General features: G+C 35.4%; 1 protein-coding gene across 2 annotated transcripts in view; it reads right to left on the bottom strand.

Annotated features, from left to right (window-relative positions):
- The window catches only part of abcd3a (ATP-binding cassette, sub-family D (ALD), member 3a), a 39,918-nt gene that overhangs the window by 20,542 nt on the left and 4,073 nt on the right, over positions 1 to 15,303 (bottom strand). The window contains exons 3-9 of one of the 2 annotated variants that reach the window (XR_009821129.1): positions 15,182 to 15,280; positions 10,977 to 11,065; positions 8,681 to 8,750; positions 7,388 to 7,485; positions 6,246 to 6,369; positions 5,582 to 5,638; positions 2,062 to 2,167 (exon numbers count right to left, since the gene is read on the bottom strand). Coding sequence is in view for 1 of the 2 variants with exons in the window: in XM_062020892.1 (XP_061876876.1) it covers positions 2,062 to 2,204; positions 5,582 to 5,638; positions 6,246 to 6,369; positions 7,388 to 7,485; positions 8,681 to 8,750; positions 10,977 to 11,065; positions 15,182 to 15,280 (680 nt within the window). In the remaining variant the exon portion in view is untranslated. Of the gene's footprint in view, positions 1 to 2,061; positions 2,205 to 5,581; positions 5,639 to 6,245; positions 6,370 to 7,387; positions 7,486 to 8,680; positions 8,751 to 10,976; positions 11,066 to 15,181; positions 15,281 to 15,303 lie in introns of both variants that reach the window. The other variant, XM_062020892.1, reaches the window with a different exon arrangement.

A 15,303-nucleotide genomic window follows, 5' to 3' on the forward strand; every position in this document is an offset into this window, starting at 1 on the left:
ATCACATAGTTTATTCAGAACGTATAAATAACGTAAAATGAAGATAGAATACTACAAACCGCAACATGTAAGTGTAAAAAAACCCATAATAATTTGTAAATTTTCAGAATGTGTTTTCATTCTGGTCAATGTGTGTGGACATGAAGTCATGCTCAAACAAAATAAATTATCCGGAAAAACTTCAAAATAAAATACTCTTTGTTCCAGACGGAATGTAATTTACACTTTCAAACATCCTAATGGGCTGGGCTGGACCTGAAGTCAAAATTTCAAAGGATTTTTCCGATTTAATTTCACCTCCATGACACAAATGGATGAGGACATGCTGATCTGGAGGTCCAAAAATCAAAAAATCATATTACAGGCATATCCTTGACAGCTATTTGGGAGCCTATGTCAAATACGAGCCGGGGAAGTAGGGGATTGGTTAGTGGGAGTTGAATGACAAGTGTGTGTACAACGCTCGCCGAGGATGATGTTACTGTTGCGTTGTCGCTTGCTACAAATAAAGTAACTCAGGTAGTCATTCTGCAAGGCAAAACTGTCGTCTTTTTCAGTGCTTGGGCCCATTTTATTTTCTATCTACATAAATAATCTTTGTAACAATTTGTCAAATGCAATTTACCATTTTTATGCAGACAAAACCATTATTTATTGCTGTACAACATCCATTACTCAGGCTTTTGAGTTTTTACAAGCTGCTTTTGAGGTCATCCAGGCTCGCTTATTTGATCTTAAATTGGTTTTAAATACTGATAAAAGCAGGCTAATGGTTTTCTCTCATTCAAGGGTGATACAGGAAAACATTCCAAATATTTTAACATCAAAAGGAACCCCTATAGAGCAGGTCTTAAATTACAAGTACTTGGGTTTTACACTTGACCAGGAGCTTTTATTTAAAGCCCATATTAACGACATAGTCCTAAGCTTAGGGTATTTTTTAGAAATAAAAACTGCTTCTCTCTTAATGTCAGATAAAAATTGCTGACATCAACTATCTTGCCTGTAATTGATTATGGAGAGGTGCTTTATTTTAGTGCTTAATTTATATGCCTCCAGTCCTTGGGCACTGTTTTTCATTCAGCACTAAGATTTGTTACTTGCTTTCATGGTCTCACCCACCACTGTCGACTGTTTATCACACCAGACTTATCTTCATTGAGTGCACGCAGATACAGATACACACATTGGCTGACTATTATTTAAGTTTAATGCCTCCATACTTGTGTACTTTGATAACACAGAAAAAACAGGTTTTACGCATTATGTTCGAACAGTTTGTATGCTTCAACTGTTCCTCGTTTACGGACTGAATTTGGCAAAAGAGCTTTTAGCATTGCTGCCCCACTGGCATGGAATACATTACAAACGAAACTGAAACTCTCTGAACTACTTCCATTTGGAACCTACCGTTTTATTTTGAGGGACAGACAGCGTGAGACGTTTGCACAGTGCCTGTGTTTTTAAAAGGTGTAAATCTTAATTGTTTAATTATTTTACAGGTGCCTTTTATGCATTTGAATATGTATGTCTTAACGTATTACTTTTCTGAAACTGCTCTGTGACATATGCTGCTGACATCTGGGCCAGGTCACCATCGTGAAAGAGATCTTGATCTCAATGGGTTTATTATCCTTATGAATAAAGGTTGTGTGTGTTTGTGGCAAACAATACACCTGCATTTACTGCAGGATAATTAACGATTGTAACCATTAATCGATATATCGATTTATATTCCTCAGATTCAACTACATCGATCTGAGCCCTGCGGAACATAGGTATCCATCCAACATTGTTTTAAAAGGAGATTGATCAAATTTATCTTTACTAGAAACAAGAAGACATTGGATTTAAGAACGGAAGACTTTGTATATGAAGTTTTACACATTTAATGATGAGGACTTTAAACTCAACCGTTTCGGATCGTATCGTTCTCCAAAAATAATATGGTCCCTCAATCTTATCGGCAACCACAAATTCTAAATAGAATTGTTAAAACGAATCGTTACAGCCCTACTAACTAACGAACTCCCAGCAAATGCTGACAGCCGGTGTGTTTACCTGTTGGTGATGAGGCGAGAGTTGACATAGCGGTACTCTCCCTCATAGCGCTGCTCTGTGACCGTCATTTTGCCGATGGGCCTCCTCAGTCTGGTCAGAAACAAACCTGAGATGAGCAGGTATGAGATCATGATGCCTGGGCCCTAGGTTAGTAAAGAAATTTATACGGCTATCAATACATTTATACAGTAACCAAGGGACACCAACGCCCCTTTCCACCACCGCACAGTACCTACTTAGCTCAACATTTCTTTACTAATGCGTTTCAATTAGCACTTTTGAGGATACACTAGTGGAAATGGGAACGACTCAATAAAGCAAAAAACGTCTATATTCTTCCTGGCGCCATTAAATAGCCACAATCTGAGAAATAAGAACAGAGACGTGTAGGTGATCACAAAGGATCAACATACACGGTTTTCATGGAGTATGTACTTCACATACAAAAAGAAGGTAAGAACCCAAATTATTTTCAGTTTTATAAAAGTAAATAAATAGGACCAAAAAGCCTTAGATTTTTTTGTTATCTTAATGTGCAACCTGCATTGACATTACCATATTTTTCGGACTATAAGCAGCTACTTTTTCCCCCAATCTTTGAACCCTGCGGCTTATAAAACGGTGAGGCTATTTATGGATTTTTCTTCGCAAACGGCCATGTTTTGTATTCAACAAATAGTTTTCACAGAACACCGACAGAGACACTGAAAAGGTGAATTATTGTTTGTGCTGTGGAGCCAGAACACCGACAGAGACACTGAAAAGGTGAATTTTTGTTTGTGCTATGGCGCCATCTTTTAGACGTGTTCGCTCGCTGCCAGTGCAGCAGGTTGAAAATGTACCTTATGTTTCTTTCCTTGAACCGGAAGTATTCATCCATAGCGTTTTTGCTTGAAAGGTTTCCTCAGTCATCACTCGAAGAAACGTTTGTAATTTTTACAATATAACTAAAAAAATTTTTACCTACTAAACCGTCCCCTTGTGATGTCTGTAGGAGTGTTTTCATTAATATTTGCTATTGTAATGTAATCAAACTAGCGTTGTTAGCATTAGAGAATATGTTATTTTCATTTACATACAATGGCATTATTTTTGTATTGTTTCAGTTTGGTAAATTCACCAAAACGTCACTGAGGAGTTTTTGAGTTTGTTTAGCTGATTGGAGAGCTAGCTTCTGCAACTAGTGGGTCCATGGTGATGACTTCTGTTTTGTTTGATCAGCCGTTTTATTGCCGTGTGACAGACATCGTTTGGAAACGATTAAGGTATGTAAATAAACATTTACAAAATCTTCCGTACCGGTATATATCTGCGGTCGATGCGGCTAATATGTGTAAACATATTTATTTCTTCTAAAATTTGGTGGGTGCGGTTTAAATACCGGTGCACTCTATAGCCTGAAAAATACCGTAAATATAGCAAGTTTATTTAGAATTAAATTAAATTAAAAAACTCCAAGGGGATCAATGCTAAATGTTGCGACCAAAGCTGATATACTTTTTCCACAACCACCTCTACCTCCACTTTGTAGTCGAGATGATCTGCAACACTTCTCCAGTTACTTGATTTCTTTAACAACCATTCATCACTGTCTGCCATTTAAGCTGTGCAGTTGGCACTCGAAGTGCCTTAAATTTACTCCTGCTTTCTTAAGTCTCACACTTTCCTAGCAATATCGACGTTGAGTTTTGTAAGCTGTTCATTCATGTAGATTAGGGGTGTCCAAAGTGCGGCACACAGCTAAGTTTTTGACAGCCTGCGAGATTTTTTTAAATAATGCGGGAAAAAAAACATTAACAATTGTACTCAAAGAGAAACAGGTGTCATATAATGACTAAAAATTTTGCATTATTGACACTAATAACACAAAGCTGCCATGTAGGCTGTTTTTTACTTTAAAACTGTCATTGATCATAAAATAATAAAAACGTATAATATATGTAAGAGTTGAAAGTAAAAATAATACATATTGATTTATGACTAATTTTTAACACTTATGAGTGGAGGCCATTTGGATACCCAATTTTTTTCAAATTGTCATTGCTCAAAAAATAATAATGAACCAAAAGCAATGTTGTTACGAATTATTTACCTATTTACGGCTCCAAATACTTCACGTCAAACACTCCACTTTGAACCTTTTTGTGAGGAAAATACTGCATTTTTTGTATTTTTCCTAATAAAAAGAGACTTGACAATAAGGGCATAAAAGATCAAAGACAATAATAAAATGGATAGATGTGAAGTTGATCTATAGATATTTAAGCGTTCAAAGTAAAAAACAATATATATTACTGAATGACTTATTTTTAACACATTAATAGCTGAGACCCTTTTGGGTCCCTGGGACCTTTAACCGTCACCAACATTGAGGAAAGCTTTGAGGGTTACAATATATATTGTATTGGTAGGTTGATTGCAACACTAAATGGTCCTTAGTGTGTGAATGTGAACGTTGTCTGTATCCATAATACAACATAATTAACATTTCATTGCGGCTCGCTGAATATTTTCAAACTATAATAAATAATTAATGGTCAGAATCTTCACTTTTGAGTGACATACAATACGAAGCTCTGCTTTAATGCAGACCGGGCACAAACAGAGTGGGCGGGGCTTGTTCACAGAGCAAAAAAAGCCTGATAGCGAGTGTCAAACTGAGGCAGATTTTTACAACAAAGTTCTGCAGAACAATAATGTTATATATCAAATTTGTGGTTGTTTTTACCTTTGCCGTTTATTAACATTTGTTATTGGAATATGTCAGATGTGCAAAATTGACACCAACAGCCCGTTATAAGAACAGTTTCTTTGCCCAGGATATCATGACCGCTGTGATGAACGCTGAACAATCAGTGTCACACCTGTGTCTGCAATATAGCCCTGCAACTAATCTGTATTTTTTTTTTTTTTCTCTTATAGCCAGACCTGTGTGTTGATTTCATACACATCACATTAACATCAAGTGACAGCCTCTGAGGAAGGCCACAGTTGTAGCCGAAATCATCAGGTATGAAATCAACACACAGGTCTGGCTATAAGAAAAAAGAAAAAAATTAATATTACGTAATTCTTAGAAGACCTAATTGGACCTAGAACTAATCAGTCACTGTGAAGGCACTGACTCATGTTCACTTCATCATCCTATTGCTCTATTCACTAATGCACTATTATTTTATTAGCCTTGCACATATCATCTATTTAAGTACTTGTTTATATTTTAGTTGATTGTTAATATTTATCGTTTACATTGTACAAGAAGAGCACAGTTTACCAAGTCAAATTCCTCATGTGGCCAATAAAGCGGATTCTGATTCTGATATGGTCATGCTGTCTCAGGCTTACAACTAGTTTTGTGCGACTGTAAAGGAATATTTCTCAAACTTTTTGTCTAGTTCCTAATGATATGACCACACTTTAAATTTAGTCCTTCAGGATTGCGTCCATGGGTTTAACGTAAATGTGCTTTCACAGCATTCCAATGAAGTAAAAAATGCACATGGTACAATAGCTGAATTACCTGAGCTCCTATGGCGCTGGTCAGCTTGAAGATGTACAACCCAATATCCAGCAAAGGCTGCAGGGAAAAACAACAAAAACAAGACCAGTTATATAATGTTGATATTAGAAAACGGAGCATTCAAGAACTTGAATATCCTCCCACACATGAAACTAATATTAAAACCTTTTCATTATATCTTAATTTAGCCAACATGCATATTAATACATTTTCCACAACTAAATCCACAGAACACCAATTGTATACAAACAAGTCATCTTGTTTTGTGGTTTAAGGTTTGTCTTTATCAACCTACATGCAAAATTAAACAAAAATGCACTATTTTGAAAAAATCTAAATTTCAATCATGCAATTCACATACATTTTGGAGCAAGGTTAGGATTAGGTATGAATTAATATGAAGCATAATTCAAGTGAATTTTGTACACGCATTGGTGAGGTTTCAATTGCAATCTACTTTTTATACTTTGGCTTTCGAGCATGCGCTGCTGTGCCACCAAAGGAGGGCACGTCCTTTGGTCAAAATATTGGTCATTTTGGTGGTACTTGGAGGGCCAAGTGTTTTTTGAGGTGGTACTTGGTGAAAACTGTTTGAGAACCTCTGGTCCAGACTAATAAGCACACTTACAGACACGCGTAGAGAGCTAACACAGTTTTTGTTTACCTTGCTGAGGTTGGAATAGAGGTCCACCACACTGTTGCAGAATTTCTCCACATCCTGTGTTAGCAACTGGTCTGCATTGGCTATGCGGTTGTCCAAGTTGCCCATTTTGTAGTAAGTGAAACCTCTGTAGAGACCAAAGCAGAGATTTAGAAAAGAAATCCAGAAAACTTTTTGGTACTAGAACGGCACGAGGAATGTTGTGTAAATACTATATTGGCGAAAATATGCTTCTTCCCTATGACATTCCACAGATTGGCAATTGTTTGTGGCGGCGAAGACTTGCCCTAGGGGTGTCAATATAATGTCATTGTATAATTATATATATTCTTGTTACATTATATTGTTTTGCTCAATTTCTTTCAATCGTTAATTATATTATTACTACAGTGTAACACAAGCTGCAGTTTGTACACCCCTGGTTTATTTATTATTTTGCTCTACTTGAATGTTGGGATCTAGTTGGACAGATATTTAAACAGTTCTTTAAATTGGAGATTTAAAAAAAAACATTTAACTTGAGGTTGCCTATTACTAGTCTCCACAATGAAGTTAGTGTATAAGCAAGCACACAATGACAAGTAAAGTAATATACATACAAAGTGCACATACATGTAAGAATCATGTTAAATCAACAATACAGTTTGGCATAAGAGGAAAAAAAGTAACAACTATACAAGATAAAGATTGGCGCTAATGTTGCTAGCTTAATGCTGACATACAATAGACAAACTAATGGACAGGCTAACAAAAATTAGCATTGCAAGTGTTTGAAACTTGCACAAATGTAAAACAAATTAGATTTAAACAGAGAAAAATTGACATACAACAGCAAATGCATTTCAACTTCCAGACATATATTCAACAAACTCTGTGATATTGATGCTAACTTTGAATTACTTGGTTGGACTGCTGCTCAATCTCTATTTTTTAAAATGAGATTATCTGTAGAATTATTTGATTTTCCTTTTTGTAATTGTATGCATCTGTAAAGCACTTTGAATGACCTTGTGTACATATTATGCTCCATAAATAAACGTGCCTTGCTTTGCCATCAAGTCTCTTGTCGTTTTGTGGGTTACACTATAATTAGAAAAGTGGAATGTTTTGGCAAGGCTTCAGTAAAGCTATCTTGCATTACTTACTGAAGGTACTGGTCATACAGGTTCTTTGTTAGTCGCTCTCGAAACCTCAGTTTCAGCTCATTCAGGCCCAACTTCAGGAAGTTATTCACCAAGGCTATCTGTGGAGGTAACAAATAAATAAAATAAAGCTATCAGTGTAATAATAAATCAATAAATAATAAAATAAAATAAGGCTAACTGTAGGAATAATAAATAAATAAACACAATAAATTAAGGATAACTGTGGGAGTTATTATTATTCTGAATAATAAATAAAGACTAACTAAATAAAATAAAGCTATCTGTGAGAATAATAAATAAAATAAGGCTATTTGTGGGGCTAATAAATAAATCAATAATAACATAAGGCCATACGTGGGGATAATAAACAAGAAAATAAGGCTATCAGTGGGAATAATTCATATACAGTATACAATAAGGCTATATGTGGTAAATACTAATTAAATAATAAATAAGGCTGTCTGTGTAAATAATAAATTAATAATTAATAAATAAGGCTTTTTGTGGGGCTAATAAATAAATAATTAGTTAAATAAGGCTATCTGTGGGAATAATAAATATACCAATCAATCAAAGTTTACTTATAAAGCCCCTAATGACAAATGTCTCAAAGGGCTGCACAAGCCACAACGACATCCTCGGCTCAGATGCCACATCTGGGGAAAAAAAAAAACGCAACTCAATGGGGACAACAAGAAACCCTGGAAAAGACCGCAGATGTGGGAATAATAGATAAATGAATAATAAAATAAGGCTAACTGTGGGGATGAAAAATACATAAAATAAAATAGGCCATCTGTGGGAATGATGAATACATAAATGAAATAAAAAAGGCTATCTGCGGGAATAATAAACAAATAAATAACATACAGCTATCAGTAGTGGTAATAATTAATCTGATCTGATATTTTCCTTTCGCAACAGCAACTACAACTAAAGTGTCATCAGTTAGTTGTTTTAAATATAAATATCTTTCCCAGTGCTATAATGCCTCAACACGCTTATAGTAGACTTTCTTAGTGGACTTTCCCTCGAACAGAAATGTTTTCTACACTGATTTATTAGAATGATGTGTGGCTGTTTTGCACAATTCAGTCTGACGACACGTTTTATAATAGTGCCACCATGTGGTGAATTTGTCAGAAAAATAATGGCACTGGCAACACAGTAGGGCTGCATTTTCTGACGTCCACAAACGCATACATACCGTCGTGAACATTTATTTTTAGTTATTAATATTGAAGTAATGATCCAAATATGAATAAAGCACAACAATAAAAAAGACACACTTACAAGTGGCATGAATCGGATGAAGCTGAACAAATAGGTCTTGAAATGTTCAGTTGAGCGACCAATAATTGCACTGTGAAACAAAAAGCACAAGGTGAGTGGACAAATACATCTTTTTTATATGTCCTGCATGTTATTTTCACTCATACAATACATAAAATCCCTGATTCTATTCAACATGGAACCTATGTAAAAAAAAAAACCTCATGCTATGAAATATTTTTCAACAATGTCAATGTTTCATTCATCAAATGTTTAGGAAAAGAGTGGGCTTGACATTATCATCAAAATTAATTTGAGCCAAAAAAGAGATACATTTTTCCCTGGTTCTCACCTGGCTCCAGGGGCTTGCTGGGCCAAGTGATGGACTTACGATGTATTACGAGGTACTGGACCTGCCGACCTAGCTGCATGTTGCCTCCATTTCAAAGCTTACCTTAGCTTGTAGCGTGAAAAGCTTGAAACTGCAGCAAATCTTTCAGAAGTGCAGATGACGATTTTTGAGAAAATAAAATTATTTTATACGGTAACGGTAACCTATTTAACTGTAAGGTCCCTATGCTGTCTTTGAATTGACGTGGAGGGGTAATTGTTTTTGAAAACCCGAGTGACCAAAATAATTCAATAAGTGAAGCTCATGGCGCAGTAGAATTAAGTGATGCGGACACATTTGTTAATGTATAGCTTCTATTTTGTCTTGGAGACTTTGTATGTATATGTAACATGCAACTATAAATATATGATACTTGTTTATATTGACAAATGTGTTTTTTTACACTGCAATATTGTTCAATTAGTCATTACGTATATCTAGCTTGTGTGCTATCGGGTGCTAAGCTGTTGTGTAGCTGCGAGCTCCTAGTAGCATATAGCCTAGCATGTTTACTTTTTGTAAATGACCTGACAAAAATAAAATAAATTGTGTGCTTATTGGAGGACATTTAGATGTTGACTGGCTGTCCAACTTTGCACAGTTAAACACGCTGCAGGACTGCTTGTATCGGACATTTTAAATAAATCCCATACTTGTTTTTTTGATTATATCAGATGTAGCATTTAAAGCCTCACTAACGAACTTTCAGTTTTGGTTGATTTTGGCGGCGCCAGTGGACCAAAGGGGTAGTGTTTTGCCAGAAGACCACATTTCCCATATAGCGTCCCACTGACATGATGTCCGCTGTAATATTGGCACAAATATTACGTCTCTAATGGCTTTGCTGATGTTAAATAGCTGACACTATCAAGAAATGATCTTGGATTGCGCTACAAACATGACGCTACTACCAAGAATGCATCGGGGCAGATGCAGGTCTGAAGCAAAGAAAGACCGGCGGGAGAGTTTTTTCGAAGGAAGTAGTGTGGAACTATCAAGCTGGTGGCTATTTATTGCTACCACGCAAATTTCCGATAGCTAACATTAGCATTATCATTTTGATTTGGGCATCGAAAGCCACTTACTAGTTTGGCAGCAACAGAGCCAAGGCAACATCGACCGAAAATCCCTCCTCATCTTTGAGCTCATGGCAGCGAGTGAAAGCCGGGGCAATGTTGATCCTTGACTGTCCTTTTATCTAGGTAGAGTGTAAAGTGAATTCTATTTATATAGCGCTTTTCTCTAGTGACTCAACGCACTTTACATAGTGAAACCCATTATCTAAGTTACAATTAAACCAGTGTGGTTAGCACTGGGAGCAGGTGGGTTAAGTATCTTCCACCTTCTTAACGAATAGGGAAAGGGGGAGTGACATATGGCGTAAAGCAAGTCAGCACATTTGTAGTTTTTTGTGTGGCAGGATTCCTGACCACCTCCTCAAAGTTGCTAAGTGCCAGTGAGAGCAGTACAGACCCCCTCAGGCCTTGACAGACGTGTTATTCAACCAGTTGTAACTCCATGTATTATCCCAAAAGTTATGGAAATATTTTATGAAGATTGAAAAAATACTTAGTGCTGTTTTAAATCAATTATTGAAGATTAAAGGCAAATAAAAAAGTGCTAACGTTATTAGCTTTGCACAAGTAAACACGCTGCAGGACTACTTGTGTTCTTAAGCGAATACTTTGTGCGAACCATCCTCAGCCCGATTCCACCACCAGCGGCCCCCCAGATAAATTGAGTTTGAGACTGAAGATCCACCACCAGCTGATTTAAAAACAATGGATTAGAAAACACGGTCTTAGGTTGCCTTTTCTGAAGAATTATTTCATTGCGACGCTTTGTCGTCCATTTGAACAACATGTGGTTAATACTAATACTGCAACGATGAAAGGAAATGTTTCATACTGTAAAAAATAACCAGACCTTTCAATCAGGGTGCCATTCTGAATCATCCAAACGTCACAGTAGGTCCTGGTCACCAACATCACAGCAATCAGGAGAAGGTATCCAGTCTGAGATGACAACAAACACAAAATAGTTACTAAGGGTGCTCCACAAAATTAATCTCAAATCCAAACCACGATTTTCATTTATTTTGATTCTAAATTGATTCATAATTTTCGAGAATACTTTTTTTTATTTTTTTTTGCAATTTTTTAAGAATACATTTTTGGATTTAAACATGAACTATCATTGCTATTATAATTGCTATTGATGGTGTTGCTTGTATTAATTTTTGTTTTTCCTTTTTATTGTATTTAAGAAGATGTATCTTCTCAATTGCTTTGTGAAGTATTGCAAAGTTGGGATAAGTTGGAGTTGCTTTAATTATTTTATTAGTTTAATTAACAATGGGTGATTTTTGTAAACATTTTTTAAATGTATATCCAAAAGACGTTTTTTAGGCCAAAACTGCACATAAAAGTCGTACGTCAGCAGCCAAGAGGAGCTTCTGTAACCTGCATTAAAAATATTCTATATACCATATCATATAATGAGAAGTGTGGTGAATCGAGAATCAATACTGAATCAAAGAGTCACCCCAAAAATCGGAATCAAATCGTGAGGTGCTCAAAGATTCTCACCTCTAATAGTTATTGTAAAACACTGCAAATGATTAAGTTGTTAATTATTCTGCCCTTGCGTGTTCCACTAACTTCAAAAGACTTAAGAGCAAACATGTTTGACCTTGGATTTTGAAACAGACTTATCTATTTTAGAGGGCTCTGTACCCGTGCACCATCTTAATGACATTGTCTTTCTAAATGCTTAACACGACAAAAAAACACAAATAATATTGCAAACGACTATTTTAATTTTCATTCAGTAAAAACAAATCTTTCAAAGTCATTTGAACATTTTAAAACGAAGCAAAAACATTGCATTGAGTCTTGCAACACTTTATAATAACTTTGAGGTGAAAGAACACTGCACACTACAAATACAATAGTGTCTAAAAATACAAGGTCATTTTTAAATGGAACACTATTTTAGATAGCAAACAGGGAACACTGCTGCGAGTTGGCAAAAAAGTGGCTTAACATTATTCAACTAGCACAGCAGTATTAAACATTAACATACTTTCTTCAAGTAAACTGCCCACATGTGTGCTAGACCAGTAGACTATATATATATATATATATATATATATATATATATATATATATATATATATATATATATATATATATATATATATATATATGGACCCCGACTTAAACAAGTTGAAAAACTTATTTGGGTGTTACCATTTAGTGGTCAATTGTACGGAATATGTACTTCACTGTGCAACCTACTAATAAAAGTCTCAATCAATCAATCAATCAATATATATATATATATATATATATATATATATATATATATATATATATATATACACATACATATACATACATATACACACACACACACTGGACAGGACAGTTTAAAAAATAAAAATAAAAAAATCGATTTTTGATTAAGAATCGATACAAATAACATACTATAATTATAGAGCCCTCCCAATACCAGAGTTTAATATTTATTTGCAGACAATGTGCAGTTATACATTTTTGTTTACAGAAGTATTTTATTCAAGACATAAGTTTTGCCTCTCAGAGAAGCTTGTTGTAGTTTTTAAAAAAAAATTAATTGTTATATTAATTTATACAAAGTGCAGTCTATGTCTTTTCTAGAAAGAATAACTCTATGTAAATTAATTTTTTTGCTAAGAGTAGGATGCAGTATATGTTCATGCCATGTGTGCCTGTCGGGTGTGGCATTGTTTGTCTCCTTTCAAACTACTAGTTTGTGATCAAATAAAAGCAAAACGTTTTGGAGTTGTCTCTGTCATTTGCATTTATTGGTTTCTTTAAAATCTAGGTGGAAAAAAAAACAATTAAGAAAAAAATCATAAATCATATTTTTTGGTAAAAAACTCTTTGAGATTTCATTTTCAGGCGATAACGCCCAGGACTACCAGTGGACCTGAGACTGGGGTGAGGGATCACCCTGAGCACACATCCAAGATAGCAAAGGAGTGGCTTTCAGACCATCCTGTAAATGTCAGACTCAAACCCCGTGGAACATCTCTTTAGAGATAAGGCTGTCCCTAAGCTGCCCATCCAACATGTCTTCAAAGGGAACAGCACTTTTTGTGGCATTATGCCTATCATTCACAATCCTTCTGTAAAACAAGAACACATGTCTTTCTTTTTTTTATGCATTGCAAGTCGTAAAATACGGCAAGTAGGAGGTGGATAACAATGGAGTTAATGGGAGTACACCATCCCACCCATAAAGCCCTCTAAAAACATCCAAAAAGCACCAACAATACTCCATTTACGTCTCGTGTCCTGAATATTAAACAACTATTAGCGATATTGTTATCATAAGCGCTAACGCAGACAAACTATTTTTAGCTGCGCCGTGATGACAGAGAGTTAACTAGCTTATGCTGCTATATTGACATATTGAGATGCTGCATCTCTTCTGAGTTGGTGAAAGTTAATTCTAGATTATAAATAAATCATGCCTGTCACCTGGATATTAGAAGTGTGTAGAGATGGTTTTGGTCAACTTTAAAATTCAATATAGACCTGAAGACATTGTGAGAAAGACACGAAAAGATGGTCGTTTGCGTCACTTTTTTATTTTTTTGACATGAGTGAAGACAATGATAATTCATCATCTAAACAGGAAACACGTCTTGGGCTGCAAGATATAAACATCCCATCAGTCGGCATAAAAGTGAGAGCAGAAATTGTACAGTAAGTGATGGTTTTATTGTGTTTTTAGTTTGTATTTCTTGTTTAACACTTAGCAATGCTGCTACATGATGATGAGGGTTTCACTAAAGCTGGATCTACTTATCACTCAGATTCTAAAACTTGTAGATCAGTGGTGTCCAAACTACGGTCCGTGGACCAAGTGTGGCCCGCCAGCCTCTTCAATTTGGCATACGAGATATCATGAGTTCAACAAAGCATCGCACTGTGGAGTGCTTTCAAATTAATCTTTTAACTACCAAGCGGTCTGTGAATGCTACACATTTGCTGCCATCTTGTGGACAATGTGAGACAATCCGAACAATGACCCTTGATAGTACTTCGAAATAATAGCAGAGCATTTACTTATATGACACGATCCAAACAATCTTCACTAGTCATGGTGCAAAAAAATTTAAAATAAAAAATGCAACCAACATCAAGGTCAACACACATGGTCACACAAAACACAACCTGCTCACTGAACAGTGTGGATACTATGAAAACTGTCAAAACACTATAAAAAATTGTTTAGATTACACTCATTTAAATCCATTACAGTGCATGATGGGAAAAATGTAAAACACTCTCTTCACCCTTATCCATTTTTGGCGCATTTTAGCTGCTTGATATTTCTGATTAATTACAAAACTTTAAGAAGGTTGCCACGGAAGTAAACAACATAAGAGTCAAACTTTCACATAACATTTATATTAATTATATATCCATAATATATATATATATATATATATATATATATATATATATATATATATATATATATATATATATATATACACGCACGCACACGTTACTTTACATGCTGTCAGCTTTTGGCCCCCGGCCAATTTTTTTTAAACCCAATGCAGCCCACAAGACAAATATTTTGGAAACCCCTGATGTAGATCATCCTCCGTATATTCAAGCTCAAGAGATTAAGTTTCTGGATCACCATTTGTCCCAAAGTAGTTGTTGTCTCTCGTGAGGTCTGTCACGATTAGTATTGTTTGTTGTTGTTGAAAGAAACAGAACATTGTGATGCGCGCTGTCAAATCAATGCGCCGCCGTATGCTTAAAATGAGTAAAATACATCAATATTACATACGACTATTACTACATTACATAAATACTTACAACGTGTATATAAAACCTTGATGGGTTTTTAAAAATATTTTAATGGAGCGCTTTTTAGGCGGAATAGATCGAATTTCCATTACCTCCATTGTTAGCCACCTCTTGCGAGAAGTTATTTACTAGTTAGAATGCCTATAAAAAAATAAAAACATATATGTGCTTGTCTTACATAAGAATTGTGAATGATACACAAAATTCCAAAAAGTGCACTTACCCCTTTAAGGTTAAAATATCCTTTTTTCATACCTCCTTGCAAAACACACGAGGAACCATGATTCGCAAAATCTGTAGAATTCGCAAGAAGAAAATCTTGTCCACTGCAGCGCGGTCTTTTTTGCCATCCTTCTGTACGGGAGACATCATGCTCA

The sequence above is a fragment of the Entelurus aequoreus genome, linkage group LG15, assembly GCF_033978785.1.
Source record: "Entelurus aequoreus isolate RoL-2023_Sb linkage group LG15, RoL_Eaeq_v1.1, whole genome shotgun sequence".
NCBI lineage: Eukaryota > Metazoa > Chordata > Actinopteri > Syngnathiformes > Syngnathidae > Entelurus > Entelurus aequoreus.